The sequence below is a fragment of the Malaclemys terrapin genome, chromosome 6 (assembly GCF_027887155.1).
Source record: "Malaclemys terrapin pileata isolate rMalTer1 chromosome 6, rMalTer1.hap1, whole genome shotgun sequence".
In the NCBI taxonomy this organism is placed as follows: Eukaryota; Metazoa; Chordata; order Testudines; family Emydidae; genus Malaclemys; species Malaclemys terrapin.
In genome coordinates this window covers 61863396-61882509 of record NC_071510.1, presented here as the reverse complement: position 1 = coordinate 61882509, position 19114 = coordinate 61863396, and the positions used below count along the sequence as shown (strand labels likewise).

Here is a 19114-nt window from a genome sequence, read left to right as displayed (position 1 = left end):
ACCTATGCTCAGTTCTGTATTTTTTTTTTTAAATAGGGCTGGATATATTGAGATTGAGTCTGCATTTGAACTAACAAAGTACCTTGCCAAAGAAGATGAAATATTTGTGTGGTATTCAGTACTGTCAAACCTAATACCTGACAATTTGGAAAATATTCTGAACAACTATGAATTATATCCCTTTTTAAAGGTATCATCTTTCTTTGTTACATATTGGACAGTTTAGACCATTTAAATGACAGGATCCTACATGAATCCTTTATAAATGCTCAAGAATGTACCACAAGGTACATTACTTTTTCGTTAAAATTTTGTTCAGCCCTTTTTTTCTTCTTTTAAGAAATGGAAGCTAATTATTTGATTTGTCTATTAATCAGTCAAAAATACATGCACATGCATCAGTTTTTACAAAATGGGGGCCTAACAACCACCACTAGTTGTATGGAATGCAACTGTTTGCTTGCATAGCAGTGCTTCTCCTAGAGCAGAGGTTCTCAAAGTATGGTCTGTGGACCACCAGTGGCTCCACTAATTAGGTGCCTGGACCCTGGAGAAGATGCACATCTAAGGTGAGGTGGTGGCCGCGGGAGGGGGCAGTGGGGTGAGAAGAGGGGGTGGGGGGAATTTGGGATGTGTAGGGCTGCAGCGGCCAGAGAAAGAGGTGACTTTGCCCAGCTCCAGGGCTGCAGCTGCCTGGGAGAGATGGCCTCCTTCCCAGCCTCAGCTCTGCGGCAGGGGAGAAACCCCCCTTCTTCCCAGCCCCAGCTCGGGGGCTGTCGCAGTGGGGGAGAGAAGGAGAGACCCCCCCCTCCTTCCCAGCCCCAGCTCGGGGGCTGTCGCAGTGGGGGAGAGAAGGAGAGACACCCCCCTCCTTCCCAGCCCCAGCTCGGGGGCTGCCGTAGTGGGGGAGAGAGGACACATCTATTGCATTAGAAAGGTAAGACTACTGATATTAAAATATGAGTTGTGTGCTTTTTTTTGTAGAACAAAAAAACATTTAATATTAAGGTTTTTTTTAATGTAGCGCTTTTATCCAAAGCGCTTTACAATAGTTAGCTAACGGTACAAACAACATTTGGAAAGATTATTAAGTGGTCCACTGAGACCCTCAGCAATTTTCAAATGGTCTGCGAAAAAAGAAGTTTGAGAACCACTGTTCTAGAGAACACACTACACCTGTGATTTGTAATAGCTTCCAGTTTGTTTTAACCTGTCATGTCCTAAATAGTTTAGGTACAAAATACTTCAGGCTGCCACTCTCCCTGTATGGTAACCAGATGAGATCATTTGAGGAACCCGAGCTAACAGTTCCCTTATTTAGTCCGCAATTCAGCAGGCACTTAGGCATGTGCTTAACTTTGAGTAGCGCCATTGACTTCAATGGGGCAAATTACATGCTTAAAGATAAATGTGATTAAGTACTTTGCTGAATTTTTAATATGGAGGAGGCAGGGGATTTTTCCAGTATCCTCCTCTCTGGGACTTGCTTTCTTAGTTGTTTTTCCAGAGTCTGAGTTTAATCTTCATATCGAGTTCCAAAATTCATCTTTTCTTCCAGGGCTAAGGGAGCTGTAATGGAACATCTCTGTGTGAGTGGTTCAGGGAGAATTCTGTATTTTGGACATTGATTCCAATTTTTATGTTTTATTTAAATTTTGCATCTGTACCCAGAGTTCCAATTTTAAAATGATCAAAATAAATAAGTAAGTAGAGAAAAATACAGCAATATCATATCTAAACGAAAGTAATTTCTCTTTCTCTTCTTTTAAAAGAAATATCTGTTAAAGAGAATGTTGCCAATATACCATTATTATGCAAGTATTATTCATCAAAATGTTGATGCTTTGGCGGATGACTATTTTGATCAGTAAGTATTTTAAAAAAAAATCAAATTTGAAGTGATTTGATTTGATAAAGACTTTAATGCAAATTGAAAACAGTATGCAGGAAAGATATTTTAATTAATTTAAGTGTAACTGAAACATTATTATTAATAATGCAGTACCATAAATGTGCATGATATGTGAATTTTAAAATGAAATAGCAGCAGCAAGATGGGCTGCCTGTTTTGTTATCAGGATTGGGGGGAGGGGACGGATTAGTAAATTTAGTACTAGAAAATGATTGTGATTTAACACCCTGGAGCATGATATCCCTGATCTATCCATAAAACTTTAGTATCATAGCTATTAGCAGGGCAAGTAGGTCCTCCTGCTCCTTTGTACCTCAGACCTGACCTAAAGGAACCACTTCTAAAGATTAAAGGTAGTTCAGTTTGCATGGCTATTGAATCCTTAACACCTCTGCTGAGACATGACTGTTATAAAGATAGGGTCAGATCTCACAGCGGCAAGTGCAGTGTAAAAACATGGACAGATAGGTTTGTGGTGGGACTAGAATACGTTTAAACCTTGCTAATCCCTACGAACATCTCTGTGCCATGAGACTGCTATTTGGTTATATTTTTATTATTGAACCTGCTGTTATTAGCAGATGACTTCCTGAGACACAGTGTCATTTGATAAAATTATGTTATAGTTAAAAATTATTCATTGGAATAATGCAAAATGTGTAATGTGTGTTGTTTTTTTACGTCCCTTCAAGAATTCATTTGGAAAAACTTATTAATACAGCATGTTGGCTGGGTCTCCAAGACTGTTTAAACCTATCTTCTGAACTTTACGCTAAGTGGATGGAGAACCCTGACAATGAGTAAGAATGATACTGTAATATTATAGATATGTATGTGTAAGTCAGATTTAAATTTAACTGGCCGTTACATGGGCAGGTAGTGTAGGGGAGGTTCCTTGTATACTTCTCTTCTTCCTATACAGATTGGCAAGACCTAAATTGTAAAAACTAAATTGATATAATATTTGGTGCTTTTTCAGGTAAACTTGACTTTCATGAAGGATGCAGATTGACTGCCCTGGAAATTGAACTCTGTCTAAGCACCAAAGAGGCAAAGTGCAGACAGGGCTTTGGAAGTATCCCTCAGCACTCTGTCAGTTTGCCTCAGTTCTAACCTCTGGTATTGTCTGCACCCATTTAATCTTTAGCTGAGCCAAACACTGCCAGTTGTGGCTGCTGTTTGTGATGTGGGCACTTGCCCATACGAAATCATTTCATATGTGCTACTTAACAACTATTAATTGTAAACAGCTTTTAGCTATTACAGACCCAGGGCCTGATCAGGCAAAGGTTACTCTAAATTGGAGTGTCATTGATTTCAATGGGTCTCTAAGAGGGCATGTAAGCAGCACATGACAACTGTTGGCAGGACCAAGGTTCTAGGCAGGATTTTAATAAGCAATGCAGAAGTACCATTCTGCCATGACATCCATTGCCCTATACAATATTAAGGTTGAAAATGTAAATGAATAAAAAGGCAGGCAATTCAAAAAGCAGGTTTCCACAGGGACATTAACTCTGTTACATTGCATACACTGTATATGTTACTGTCTGACTTTCACAGTAGTCTAAATTGTGACATATAGCATCATTGTGGGAAATTTTTACAGTTGTATATGACATTGCTGTGGGGAGAACTTGACAGTTACAATGTTTTATTTTTGGTAGGTTTTTATTAAGACTGTTTAATATTTTAAAACCAAATAAATCCACAATAAGAACATATCCAGAAGCACCCTAAATGGATTTCACAAACTGAAATCAAAAGTGCATGTTGGACTTTTATGTAACTAAAGATGGCATATGTTTATCAACAAAACCATGTTAGAGTATTCCACTGCAGAAAAGCCCATATGGCATATTGTAATTCTCACTTCTCTTTCCCTCCCTCTTTTCTTGTTTTTCTATGCAATTATGATAGTTTTGGCACTGGTGAGTCTATGTTCTGTTTATTATTCTTATCATTTTTATATTTTTATTTTACCTGTTATAGTATAGTTACTAAATGTGAACGTTGGCTATTATTTGAATCTATGTTCATATAATCAGATGGCTAAGTCAGCAGAACTTGTAGTATTTATAGTAAAGTTTTGTGGAGGAGTTTAAGTAGCTTTGTAATGACTGACCTCATAATAACATTTTTTTTAAAGGTAAACTGAAAAGCTTTAAAATGTTACTCACTATTTAGTATCCAAAATAGAATATTCTTATTATTGTGTAATGTCAGCTGTAAATACTGCAGTTAAGGATGCAAGATGATTTTAATCATAATCTCCTATTTTCAGTTGTTCATAATTAAGGCTACAATTTTGGCACAGAAATTTTTAGTAAATTTCACAGCAGAGGGGTCGGGGGGAAATAAATTATGGAAGGATGAACATCACCAAGTAATGTATTTCTTGCTACGTGCACCTACACAAAAGCTATTAAGTAGCAAAAGCAGCTGTGGTTATTAATAAGGGTGAGGCTACGGTTGGGCATAAGTTGTAGAGTGAGCTCATCCCACACTTAACCTACAGTGGAACTCCTGTCCCAAGGTGCTGGGCCTGGCTCCTCACTTCAGGCATTGCAGTCTGGAGCACTAGGTTACAGCACCACTCAGGCTTGGCACTCGACCCCTCCACAGATGGAGACAGAAATTGGATGGCTCAAATCTAGTGGCACTGCAACCCATACATCAGGTCACAATGCTACTCAGCTGGGGGAGCGGGGGAGGAATCAAATCTGTTTTAATAGCCATTGCCAAGATTTCACAGACTTTATTCAAATTCATGATTTCCATGAGCTCTGTGACAAAATCAATGCCTTATTCATAATTTTTTTAAATATTCATCTTCCAGGCTGAAACTTTCCATGCTTAGTCTGAATCCAAAATCTCACTTTTTCAAAAGTTTGAGTTTGTTTTTGAGCTAGGTGGAAAAAAATATACTTGTTCTGATTTCATAATGAATAAGACCTTTCTTTCTTTGCACACAGTTAATTCACATGACAGCTAGTCTTTAAATCTTCACATGTGGCCAGTCCTCACTAAGGAATGGCTGCTATCTATATTTGAAAAAACAAGTGCAATTATGAAGTGATTCAAATATGTTCACTACTAAGTTTTAACAAGAAAAAATAGCATAGAGGTGAGGAGGCTCCCTAAATTTCAGTTCATGGATTACTCCCCACACCCCCCAGATTGATCAATATATAGGGAGGTACAATTTTTCTACACACAGGTTTGGTGTGTTTTCCAGTTCAGTAACAGACACAAGATCTGCAGAGAAATCCTTTTGGGTGCTGACATAGTGCATTCATGCTACCCCCCAAGTTCCTTTTCTCCCATAATGCAGTCATTCTGCCATAGGCTGACAATTTCATTATCTTCCATAGTGACATCCCCACAGGCTTGAAAGGGGATTTTGCTATGGAGAGCAACCAACTCCCGATTCCTTTCTGCCTAGGCACGCTTCCTCCTGACCCATGGAGCTCCAATCAAGTGGACTTGGGGTAATGGGTTTTTATAGGATCTGTGGAAAGAGCACACTGTGGAGCCCCTGCTCCCCTCTTCCCACAGCCACCAGCCAATATCTTCCAGGTTTTTCTTCCTTTTACTCATGGGAGCAATATGGGCCTAACCTATTCCCTGTGGCATTGGAGAACTGTGTCGCACTGCAGCTCTACAGAGCTGTGTGCTGCACATGTGTATAGTGCTCTAGATAGAGTCCCCTCTCTCCCTGCATTTTCAGAATGGTTGAAGTGCAAAGCCATGGAGCTGTGTAAAACAAAACGATATAACTCTATCATGCCAGAAGTAGGTTCCCTGCCCCATTGTTTCTCCTCAGTTATTTTCCTGTCCATTGTTTTCCTTTTTTCTGTTTTGCTCTATTCTTTTAGAACAAGGAAATGAAATTTAAAATTAGCATAGTCTTTTTTAATGGTAAGTAATTTAATACAGAGACATTAGGAAAATAGAATATTCAGAGTCTTCTAGCAGTGGGCCCCTTCCTGCCATAGGGAATCAACCAAAAAATCCAGTTGATATAAAATGTTTGTAAAGTGCATAGAGATCCTCACATGTATATGTTATTATTTCAGTAGAATAGTTAATATTGCTAACACCAAAAAGATATAGCACCCTGTGCTGTTTTAGTGTTAATGGCACTTTTGACTGTTGCAGAAGAAATACAAACATTTTCACTCTGGTCTCAGCATGTAAAATGTAGCAGTAGGTGAGCCCGAAGGTGTTTTGGATTTGGGTTTTGTTGCAAAATTCATCATCACTTTGTAGGTACCACCCTCTGAAGTGTGGGTAATGGGAGACAATCTGCTGCATGGAGAGGCGACCATTCTCTTTCTTCATCTTGCATTCTCGAAACGTATGACACTCTTCTTGAAATGGACAGTATTTTCCTATCGCCTGCACTGCTGGGTTAGGCCCTTCCAAAAGGCCTTTCTGAGATGTTTTCATGCAAATTCGTCACATTAGGATGTGACATCACCATATTGTGATGTGACACTAGGGTGTTAATTTTATTGGCTAATATGAACTATTTGCCCAGCCATATTAAAAAAGCTATTCAGTTCACCTTCAAGCATCACTGTTGTGGTAATGCTTGAATAATAAAATGTAAAAATGCAGTCCTCAACTCTAGTTGCTTTTCAGATTTTTGTTCTGTGTTTAGTGCTCTGTTGTGATTATTTTAGATTGTAATTGGTTAACATAATATATAACTTTCTGCCATATGTTAGCTGCTTGTTTTCATTTTATAGCAATATGGTGTCAACAACTATTATTCTATTTTACAGGATTCCCTTTACTATTAAAAGAACAATCTGTTGTTATGGTGTTGCAATGGGAAGTGATAAAGAATGGGACTTTGCATGGAAAATGTATAATCATAATAATTCCACAGAAATAGATAAGGATATAATGCTCTTTGCCATGAGTTGCACCAGAGAGTCATGGTTGCTTTACAGGTGACTTTGATCAAATTATATTTTTAATGTATTTAACAGTAAATCATTAATTTCTTGGTTTAAGGGCAAAAATAGATATGAATTCAATAATAAGTTATCCATTGTTTAAAGTGCAGTCCTACTCCTAAAAATGGCTTTATAAACATTGCATTATTGAGTCCATAATTACCATAATTATTATTTCTCAATGTCTTCAAAGAAAATCTGCTTAGCTTATAAGTAAAAATATAGTGAATCTGGATTCTGTGATCGTTTATGTCCACTTTGCACCACTGAGAAGCACAAGATAGACAGGCAAGCACAGCATCTCTCTCTTATTGGGGTAAACTCCATTGATATAAAGCCTACAGAGGCAGCATAGCTGCCTCCTGTGGCAGCCACTCCTCTGGCATGGGGGGCATGTCAGGAGATGGAGGGAGTATATTGGGGGTGAGGAACAGAAAAGACATGATAGAGCAGAGCATTGCTATGCTGATGCTCCACTTTTTTCTGCAGTCATTTAAGGACCTTATGCCACTTTTATATGTTAGAGCTTGTCCTCACCAGCTCTAACCAGTTCCAGGAGCTTCCCCTGGCTCCCTGATGGTCCTCTCCTCCCTGTGCCTGAGAGAGTGAGAATCCAATGCGTTTTTCCAAATGGCAGTCTGCAAAGTCACTTAGGAAGAGGAAAGTCAAAATAGGCTAATTCTGTCTCACAAACAGTAAATATTCTGCAATTAGAAATTAGTTAACAATCCTGACTCTGGTGTGCAGCCAGAGAAAATTCAGGCGACCTTATGCACCTGTGCATGTAGCAGCTACCAGTGGAGAGCGCCTGAGAACACAGCTCCTTTGGCAGCCATGTTGCTCTGGAGGGTGAGAAGCATCCTTAGGCACTAGGGACTTAACAGAAATGCCACAGATCTCCTGGGTATCTTGACATACCCCATTGTGGCATGAAGGGTCCTGCTCCCTCTGCAGGAGGGCAAACGCCAACCTTGCTCCTGACAGGATGAGTCCATAGAAACTAAGAGTCCATGGATTTCTTTTTTCTGTGGAAGGGATAATTTGCCCCTAACATTTTCTGAGAAGTGGAAAGATAAGGAAAATGAATATGCCCATACCCTGTGCAACACTCTTTCTACATTGAGAAGATAAACTCAGTAAGTAATGAACGGTTAATATTTATATTAAACATGATACTCTAACGATACAGGCAGCTCAAAAGGTCAATGTTTGTATTCTAAATAATTATATTTTTAATGTATTTTTCCAACAGATATTTGCAGTACTCACTCAACAATTCATTATTGTCTTCTGATAATATATCCATAGTCATTTCAAATGTGGCAGCTACTGAGATTGGCCAACGCATAGCATGGGAATTTGTAACAGAAAATTGGCTAGCTTTAAATGAAAGGTATGGTGAGCAACCAAATTATGTCGTTCAGCTTTATTTCTGCAGTTGTTTCTCTGACTCTCTTCTCTACCTTAAGTTTGAGCTGTAGAGCCCAGTGGCAGATGTTCTACTCCAGAGGTGCCTGCATTTCCATGGTGGTCTAAGTGATTCCTATATACAAAGGCTAGAATTATCAGAAGGGCTCAGCTTTCATTAAGGCACCAAAATAAGTGGCTGGATTTTCAAAGAGCCCAACAGAAGTATGTGTGTGTCCCTGTAAGTGTTTCAATGGGAGCTAAGGGGTATTGACCCGCTTTGAAAAATCTGGACCCTATTTTGGTGACTAAACGGGAGCTGAGCTTTTTGAAAATCTGGCCTCAACTGTAAGATGGTGAGCATTTAAAAATCTGACTCATAGTGCAACCTTATAAAGTGCTTTGTGGCGAAAAATATTATAAAAATGTGAGGTTTTATTTATTGTTAAATAGCATGCAAACTAGTGTACTCCAGAGTTCTATATATTCCATACAACACAAATATTTAAATTGGAAGCACTGGAAGGTAGTTGGATCCTATAACTCATTGGTAAGAGTAGGAAAGGGTATGGCCCAGATATTGTGGCAGGAGGCTGGCCAGTCATCTAGGAGTGAGATGTTGGGAGCAGATAAAAAAGGAAGGATTAGTATGTATGTGGTATGATTCTGGAAGCAAGGAGAATGAACAGAGGAGGTTTGAAGAGTGGTCAGACATGGGTGGGGGGAGGGAAGGGTAAGTGGGCAGGAAGGCTCTTGGATCAGATGACATGGGGGGAATGGGGGCATGTCAGGAGATGGAGGGAGTATATTGGGGGTGAGGAACAGAAAAGACATGCTAGAGCAGAGCACTGCTATGCTGATACTCCGTTGTTCTGCGGTCATTTAAGGACCTTATGCCACTTCTATAAGTTAGAGCTTGTCCTCACCAGCTCTAAGCAGTTCCGGGAGCTTCCCCTGGCTCCCTGATGGCCCTCCATCCAAACTTTCAGATGGAAAATGCTATTGCTCTTTAGTTTTATCCATCATGTGTTTATCAAGGCTATCAATATAATGGTTTAAGACAATACAGGCTTTCTGTATATGAATATGAAACTTTCCAGTTCAGCCTCTTTACAGAGTAAAGCCTGGGACAAATTGTATGGCAAACATGCAGTCAGTTTTTATACGGTAGGAAAATGCATTCTTATTTGGAAATGTTAGATGCTTGCATAGGGGAATCCTGCGTGGCATAAAGCTGGGATAGCTTCATCTACACAACGTGCTCCTAGCCTCCCGAGCATAGGAGGTGAAACAGTGGGATGGGATGTGGTTATATCATCTTGCACTCTTGCTAACCCTGGCTGGAAGAATGGTCCCAAGAGGACCATTACTGTGGTATAACTTAGAGCAGCCATTTGATTTTGTGTGTTTGCAACATAACTTAGCCCCTAAAGCTAACCCAGTTTAGGGCCAGTTGTGGCAGCTTTTGCCACCACAACCTGTCCCCTGGCAGAATTTGTGCCACTGCGGATCACTGCACGGTTATACTGATGTGAAAGCTGCTGTGAATCTGGTTCATCCCTTTCAAATGAACCACTGCCAATAGGAATACACTGAGATACCTGAAACTACATTTTAATCCTATCAGGCCAAATGATGAAGGGGGCATAACTCCCATTGAATTAAATGATTATTTAACCTGCTTACTACAGGCCTGGATAGAGTCCCTAGTATCTTTTATATCATAATATGCCATGGCTCTGATTCAATACATTGATATTTCTCTTCCTCCTTCAAACTCTTGCACCTGATTATTTGCATGTGATTGACAATGGATGAGCATATTTCTCTAGTCTCTTCTAACTTAATTATGATTTTTGGCTGTGTAAAAATGGCTGAGTTTACCCGATTAGACAAGTCAGAATGAGAGCAAACCTTTTACAGAAAGGAAAATTATTTGTAAACTGCACTCTGCATCTGGCATAGATATCTGCCTCACTAATTTAAACTCTGAGAATATTTCTTTAAATTGAGGGGGAGGGGAAAGAGGAGAGAACTCGGACTACTAAATTTCAGTTTAGACAATAGTTTCAACATAATAATACATTAGGCTTGGCGAATATGCTTGCAGAAGAGGAACGCAGGCTGATGGCATATTTACCAACATATTATCAAAATGCTTCTCTTCCTGACTGATATTTATATTACTTTATAGGCATAGGAATGGAATACTACAGAAATTATTGAGAGTTATGGAAAACTTTGTCAATACAGACTTACAGATCCAAGAAGTAAGTTACTTACATGCCATTGGATAAATAACTAATTTAAACCTTGCTGTCAATTTGTAAATAGTTTTTTTTTTATTACATATTTCTAGGAAAGCATGAAATGTATTGAATAAATATATGGAAACTCATTGTGGTTTTTGTTGAGACATAGAGATGGGGTGCAACCAGAATTTTCCTAATGTACCCAACCCAAATCCCTCACTGCCTCTTCACCCAGACCTGTTCTCCCCCCTGCACCTAGCTCTACACACAAACCCCTCCTGCTGCCCCATACCCAGCCCTGTGCTTTCCCCCCATATTGCCATGCCCCCAGCTCAAAGTTCTCTCCCCTACACCCCGTCCCATGCTCTTACTCAGTGAGGCACCATCTCATCAGGAGGCAAACTGTCGTGGGAGCCCTTGGCCCCATCCTCCTCCTTCATATCAGCTTCTTAAGGAAGCACCAAAAGCCCAGATTTAATCCTTCAATTTTCCTGAGGGTGCCCAGTTCCCCCTGCTCTACTTCTCCCTGGGGGGTGGGGCTGCCTAGTGCCCACAGGCACCAGAAGGACTGCAAAGATGGGAGAGCCAAGCAGGTGCACTGTGTTACAGAACCACTCAAATTTGGCCTGGCCACCCTTCAATCCTGACTGAGGGTGGGGACGGCAGGACCAAACTTCCAATTACAGTCAGAGGCCAAAGGCAAGCCTGGGTTCCCTAACCCTACTCCCACATTGCAGCTCTGCACAGAGATCAGTGATTTTAAAAAACCTACAACCCATGTGTAACCCACACACCTCCTGGGTGTGGTGTTCTGTCCCATCTAGTGGCACAGAGACCACTTAGAGAGAGTTAAATGAGTCTGCTCTACAGCCTTAGCTAACAGCCAGTTGGCTTTTAGCTCATGCGGTAGAGGCTCATGCACTAAGCTCCAGAGGTCCCAGATTTGATCCCACCTGCTGACGACTGGGGTCTGTTGATGTTACAAATGCACATGAAATAAACTTACAAATATGCACCCCCAGTTTCACCCCCCAGTCAGAGGAATGCATGTGCAAATGGTAGTTAGTCACCACTGCATGAGTGTTTGTACAATTTGTACAAATGATTGTGGCAGTCTCCTTACCCAACTCATTCCACCATCCTCCTGGCTCCCAGTCTCCTTGTCCAACCAGTCCCAACTTCCCCTCTCCAGCTGCACTCCCATTCTCCTTGCTCCACCTCCCCTCCCTACCCCTGGTTCCTAACTCCAGCCTTCCTCCCAAACAGTCGGAGAGCCTCTTGTCTCCTCTTCCTCCCTCCCCCCCGCAAGGTTTTAATCCCATTCAAACAACCCAACCAGATCTACCTCTCCTCCCTCTAGCCCCCCTGCCTAACCAATCTCCAGCTCCCAGTCTCATTGCCCAACCAATCACAGCATCCTCCCCTGAGCTCCCAGCCTCCCCACCTAACCTGTCCTTGCTTCTTCCAGCTCTTAGACCCAGTCCCTTTGTTCAACTACTTTCAGTCCCCCCACCAATTACAATTTCTTTCCCTGTTCCAGTCCCAGTCTCACCAGATTCCTTGTGCCAGTCTACTTCCTTTCCTTCCTTGGGTCTGGCTTTTGTCCCCTGTGCATTTGGATCAGATGGCTTCCTGAGCCCAGCGGAAGGCCATTGATGCCAAAAGAGAGACAGGTTCCCTGGCCATTAGAGGGAAAGATTGGCTTGCCCCCTGTAGCCCTAGGCTGGAGCATGCTCATTAGCTCTGTGGGATAGCACATGCACAGTTTGGTTACAGGTAGGGGCTGTGAGAGGCTCGAGCAGGCACAATCAGGATGGAATCTTTGGAGAGTTAACCGCTATAATCAAAGAAGTATCTACTGAGCATATGCCAACTAATTCTCTGCTCCCCCCAAAGGCTTATAACTTGGCCTTATCTGAGTGGATTTTCAGGGGGACAACAAAAGGCACATCCATGACACAAAGATCCCTCTGCCAAATTTCAAGTCCCTGCTCCAAAGCATGAGGGCACTAGAACTGTTCAAAAAAAAAGGTTGCCAGAAATTTTTAACATGGGGAAAATAATGTATTTTTTCCCTAGCCTCATTCTTTGAAATCGCTAAATAATTTTGGATGAAATTTTCCAAAAAATTCAGTCTGAGGCAGACTCAGAACATGGAAAATTTCAACCTAAACTGTTGAAGTTTTGCCAAGTTCTAAGCAACTGAAAACAAGCACTGGGAACCTTTTTTAACAGGTGGCACTAGCAACCTCATACATAATATGATTTTCACTACAGAGGAATTTTAAAGTTCCAGTTAGCTTTTCAGTTAAAAAAGTTTAAATTTTTTGTTAGGCATAAAAACAAATATTGATTGTAACAAAAATGACAGCATTTACTCCTAGTCCTTGTCTACTGTAGCCTTCTCCTCCCCCCCATGAAAATTTCCACCAGTGCGGCTCGGTTGGTAGGAGCAATTCTGGGAACAATTGTGTTAGGGAGACCAGACAGCAAATGTGAAAAATCAGGACACTTTTTTTCCCAAGGGGTATAGTTGTCTGTATAAAACAAAGCCCCTAATATCGAGATGTCTGGTCACCCTAAATTGTGTAGTCAGGGCACTAGTAGCTGCTGATGTTTTTAACAACATGTTGTGTAGAGCTGCTGTGAACAGACTGAGATGACATGATGGTTAAAATGTCAGTGGCTCCCAGAAGCCTAATCTAGGATTGTACGGCTAGTTTTACTGCCACCAGTGGAGCTGATGGGAAATTATTGCAGGAAAAAAGTTCTAGAGTGGACAAACTCGTAAAGATTGTATTTTCCATAAATGTACAAGTAAATCCATTCAGGAAATTAGTAATTCGAAGAAATTAAAATTGACTCCATTTTACATTTATGACTGCAGACTAAAGCCTTTTCGGATCTTTCGAGCCTACAAATGCCTATCTCTCTTTTGCAACATTTCTACCACTCTTTAGGTAGATGGCCATAGATCTTGTGCATAGGCTAGTCTAAAAAAACCCAGCCCGAGTTATTAATCATAGCTGTTTCTAGTTGAACCTTGGGAGCAATTATTCATCAAAAGCTGATGTCTAAAATTTTATACATCTGGATAGAGCTCCTCACTCTGGCTCCTTTATGCTGAGAAGTGGTGGTGTGGTGTGAAGGGGACCCCAAGCATATGTCTACACTGCAGCTGGGAGCATGCCTCCCAGCCCAGGTAGATAGACGTGCACTAGAGTGGCTGGAGGTAGCTAAAAATAGCAGTGTGGATGTTGCGGCTTCAGTGGAGACCGAGCTAGCCACGGCTCAGACCCAGGGGCTCCAAGCTGCAATGTCCACACTGCTATTTTTAGAGCACTAGCTGAAGCTGAGCTAGCATAAGTCTGTCTACCCATGCTGGGAGGCTTACTCCCAGATGCAGTGTAGATTCATAGATTCATAGATTCTAGGACTGGAAGGGACCTCAAGAGGTCATCGAGTCCAGTCCCCTGCCCGCATGGCAGGACCAAATACTGTCTAGACCATCCCTGATAGACATTTATCTAACCTATTCTTAAATATCTCCAGAGATGGAGATTCCACAACCTCCCTAGGCAATTTGTTCCAGTGTTTAACCACCCTGACAGTTAGGAACTTTTTCCTAATGTCCAACCTAGACCTCCCTTGCTGCAGTTTAAACCCATTGCTTCTGGTTCTATCCTTAGAGGCTAAGGTGAACAAGTTTTCTCCCTCCTCCTTATGACACCCTTTTAGATACCTGAAAACTGCCATCATGTCCCCTCTCAGTCTTCTCTTTTCCAAACTAAACAAACCCAATTCTTTCAGCCTTCCTTCATAGGTCATGTTCTCAAGACCTTTAATCATTCTTGTTGCTCTTCTCTGGACCCTTTCCAATTTCTCCACATCTTTTTTAAAATGCGGTGCCCAGAACTGGACACAATACTCCAGCTGAGGCCTAACCAGAGCAGAGTAGAGCGGAAGAATGACTTCTCGTGTCTTGCTCACAACACACCTGTTAATACATCCCAGAATCATGTTTGCTTTTTTTGCAACAGCATCACACTGTTGACTCATATTTAGCTTGATATACCCTAAAAGATATACCCTAAAAGTTCTGGTTCCAGCATGGGGGGAGATTTCCCCCACAGCAAGCACTGTGAAGACAGCCATAAAGCTGTTTCCGAGGATCCCCTCACAAGCCATGCTGCAGAGGGCATGTTGGGCTGAAAGGGGCATGTCAGGTATGAGACCACAACATGCACCAGGGAGGAGTTTGGCGGCAGTGTGTGGCCGAAAGGGCAGCCCTTGGAGGCTACTATAACTTAGGCCAGGTGTTCTCACAACAAAATTTTTAGTGGCCTCCGAATGCAGCCACCAACTCTTGCTGGTGGCCGCTTTGACAATTTTTCCTAAAATACTTAATTAACTTTAGGAAAAACAAACAAATATGCACATATCCATGTCCAAAGCATTGTAATTTATCTATGTAGGGGTTTTGTTTTTTGCAGACTCAATAATAAAAATAATGTACAGTTATTTATTCTTTACTGGACCTAAACAGAATAGCAACACAAATAAGGTGCTTTGAATGTTTTTGTCTTTTTTCTTGTTGTTTCTTTTGTTTTTGTTTTGTTTTGTTTTTTTTATAAAGACTTGCTAGCTATAAGTAAGTCTGCTCTGAAAAGTGGCATTTGTATGTTTGTTAATATCACTTTTCGCAGCAGACTTACTCAGCCCCAGCAAGGCCGGGGACAAAGTAAGCCCTGGATGGAGAGGTGGCTACAGAGGCAATGGGGGTCTGGGGCAATGGGGACTGGAGGAGGCAGCGGGGGCCAGAGGTAATGGGGGGGATGAGCTCAGGGCCAGAGCCTGCCACAATGCAGCCAGGGAACGGATCCCAAAGCCCCACACCCAGGGGACAGTGCTTGGGGACAGAGCCTGAAGTCCCGTAGCTGGAGCCTGCCGTCTGCTACCCCAGGGCTGAAGCCCAACTCCACCACCTTTGGGAATGTGGAGATCTCACTGACTGCCTGGTCCTCCAGCTTGTGTGGCTCCAGAGTGGGGCAGGGCCCAACCACTGCTGGTGGCCCCTGGGGAGGGGCCGCTGCTTTGCTCCCCCCCCCCAAATCACTGCCCAGGAGGCTGTGGTCGCATCTGAGAAACCCTGACTTAGGCTATGTCTTCCCTGCAACAAAGGTGTGGGGGGGGTTTACAGCAGAATGACTAATGCTCTTTGCTATCCCACTGTAAAATCCTAGTGGAGACAAGGCACTGACATTTTTACCATGAGGAGCTAGGCAAGGTCAGCACTATACCCTGGCCTCTGGTGGACTTCACCGAGTTTACCAAGTGGTGAGACTACAGCGCCTTGTCTGTGCTAGGATTTTACAGCAGGACAGCTAACACGCATTAGTTATCCTGCAGTAAAGTCACACATTTTTTGGCAAGCCTATAAGTTACACTGGGTGCCTCTCCAGCCCACAGACTTAACCAAGATCAGGAGGGCAGAGAAGTGCTTTAAAGCCACCTTAACCCCCTTCCTCTGGGCTGGGTGTTCTGTGCTGCACCTCTAAGAGGCACAGCACAGAATTTTACCCCAGAACTCTGCTGTCTGTAACTATAGATGTGAACTATTTTGAAAGAGAAAAGAAGGTGCCAGGCCAGTGAAGCCTCAAAGATCTGCAGAAGCAGAGTTCCTGCTTTAATCTTTAAGGGGCTCAATTTTCAGCAGTGCTGGGCACTCCCACTCTGAAAATCATCCCCTTTAAGGTATCCCAACCTGGGCCCCCAAAATCACTTGTCACTTTTGAACATTTAAGCCACAGTATAGGAGCTTTACAGAGCAAGCACCTTCCTAAACTAAAGTTTTAAGTGTCAAATTCTGGCTCCATTGATGTCAAATGCAAAACTCCCATTGATTTCAGTGAGATCAGGATTGCACCTTAAATGTAAATTTAAACCCTAAATGTAAAAAACAAGCTCTTATCTAGACAGTTCTGTCTAAGACATCTGTCGAAAGTGCATTCAATTTTTCCACTCAAGGTACTCTGTAGACTAACTTTATGTATTTTTTTTTTTTTTAGTTGCAGCTTTTTTACAATACTACACTGGACAAGGATCTACAGATTGCTACTACTGAAACACTGCAGTTTGCTAAATTTGCAAATAATGAAAGGAGAAAACTCATAGCCAGATTTACTGATTGGTTACGGAAAAATATAGATGACTGACTTCTGAAATCTGTTTCTCATATCTATTCTAATATATATTAGAATATAGCTTGCTAGCATTTTTATACTATTTTATGATTTAATAAAGAGATGAAGCACATGATTTATATTCGAAACCAAAGATTCTAACCACAAAGCCAGGCCGACCTTATTCACAGTGGAAGGATAAAATTCTACAGAAAACATGCAAGAAAACTATTTGCGTATTACATCTATCTTATTTCCATACAGGATGATGCTTGAGAGACTTATCCTTAAATAAAGTCAAGAAAAATCTGCAGAAACATTTTTTAAATATGTCAGCACTTTGGAGGACTCAGCCCTGTGATTAAAACACAGGACTGGAGGTTAGAAGACTTGGGTTTTATTCTCTGTTCTGCTGCTGGCTTGGTGTGTGACTTTTAGGCAAGTCATTTAATCACACTGAACCTCAGTTTTTGTATTTGTGAAAAGGGAATGGGGACAATAATACGTAAGTTAGAGCAGTGTTATGGAACTTTAACTCTTGAACATTTGTTTGCGAAGCGCTTCTTGATCCTCAGAGGGAAGGCACTACAGGAATCCAAAGCTTAAGTTTTTATATATTGAGTGCTTTTTCATCTACACTAAATTTCATTAGAAAATTTTTAGAAGTTTTACTTTCTTCCTGCCTATTATTAGGCTTAATGGAGATGACTGACAGCCAAATAAAACTCAGGCCATTAGTATTAAAGCACGTGTATTAGCTTTTGGTTAAAGTGTATTAGTTTGTGGGTTTGTTTATTTGCACAGTTAACAAATTATGAAAAAACGAAGTTGCAGTACTACCCCTATAAACAGAGAAAGTAATATTACATTACCCTAGTGAAACCCAGTGAGGAAGTAACAGGCAGTGTTATAAAGGAAATAAAGAGCACAAACAGAGCAACATCCAGGATTTCAAAATCAGAGTTTTTCAATGTGGAAAATCCTTTATTGGGTTCCCAGTGCACATCCAAGAAAGCTGACAGCCACATCCTTAGCCCCATCACAACCCCCAATGTCTAAACTTGGAGCTGGGGGTTGTGATTCCCAGCTTGAGGAGACATGTAGCTGTGGCAGCGCTGGCAGCAGGAAAGGCTAGCCACCCTGAGTACGTGCCTATGGTCTTGGCTGGGTACATACTTGGGGTGGGTAGCCCCTCCCACTGCTCCTATGGCTGTGGCTACACTCTATTTTTAGCACACAACGGTGCAAAGTATAATTAAAGCTGCCTTAAGGCAGGATTGGAGGATTCTGTCAGCACAGGGGATGTATATGCTGATGTAGCCAGCTCTATGCTAGACACTCCTGGTGTCCCCAGCACCCATTCCAGGATGGGGAGGATTTGGGGGCGGAATGCAATATGTTCCACTGATCATGGATGGCAAAGGAGCTGCTCCCTGCTGGCATGACTTAGAGCTTCTTCATATAGATGCAGGGACTGATTTGGCCCCCTGCAGGATTGGTGTGAGGTGGAAAGGTAATGGAATGACACCGGGGCACCGCTCTACACAATCTCATTGCAGGATTTATGTACCTAACTTTCAGCACCCAGCCTATCCAAACCATTGTCTTTCCCAGCTATTTGTAACCATTCTCCCCTTTTCTTGTTTACAGAAATGTCAGGTTTTTTACTGAATAAAAATACGCTAATAATTTAATCACCAATCTGTAAATATTTACAAAAGCAATTGTAAATAAGAAAATATTTCAAAATCACTATTGATTAATTGTGTGCTTCTTTAATAACATATCCTTTATGTCCTTACAGCAATAATATAGTGATTGATTTTTCTAGGGTTTATACCATATTGTACATCTCTTTTCAAGCCTGAGACTAAATAGCAGGAAGAAAACACAGAATTATTTGGTGCTTAATGTTGGCAGCCACTCAAAGAAAAAGAAAGCGAATCTTTTACCTCTTGATACTGCTTCTTGCTGTGCTGAGAATAGGTAGTCGAAAACTGTCTAAGAATGTATCCCTTTTCCAGGTAATTCTGTTTGGAATAACTGTAGAGGCAGAATAGCAGGGAGAGAATTACTTAGATTTGTTCAAGTATGAAAATAACAACATGGTATCTCTAGTACTATCCCTACCCTTTCAGCCTGCTGTCATAAGCAAAATCTTCTATGAGAGAAAGAGAGCCTCAATTACTGATTCCATTATGGACCCAGGCATGCTAAAATTGGACCAGAACTAAGACAATTGATTTAAAAATATAATTGTATATAAACATTAGAAGCTGATCCACAATTAACGTCAGATCTCTCTCATACTACAGCTGTCAAGAAAAACTACTTCAGCCTGCTTGGTGTAAGTCTCTTTTGATGCTAGCTTGCCCTTAGTTTGTAGCAAGAATA

The 19114-nt window shown here is 41.4% G+C and overlaps 1 protein-coding gene across 1 annotated transcript in view; it reads left to right on the top strand.

The window, feature by feature from the left end:
* The window catches only part of LVRN (laeverin), a 71975-nt gene extending 53053 nt beyond the window's left edge, over positions 1–18922 (top strand). Inside the window, exons 14-20 of the mRNA XM_054031269.1 lie at positions 37–190; positions 1773–1867; positions 2605–2712; positions 6703–6873; positions 8132–8272; positions 10481–10556; positions 16607–18922. Of these exons, the coding sequence (XP_053887244.1) occupies positions 37–190; positions 1773–1867; positions 2605–2712; positions 6703–6873; positions 8132–8272; positions 10481–10556; positions 16607–16753 (892 nt within the window). The 3' untranslated portion in view covers positions 16754–18922. The remainder of the gene's footprint in view (positions 1–36; positions 191–1772; positions 1868–2604; positions 2713–6702; positions 6874–8131; positions 8273–10480; positions 10557–16606) is intronic.
* The last annotated feature ends 192 nt before the right edge of the window (positions 18923–19114 follow it).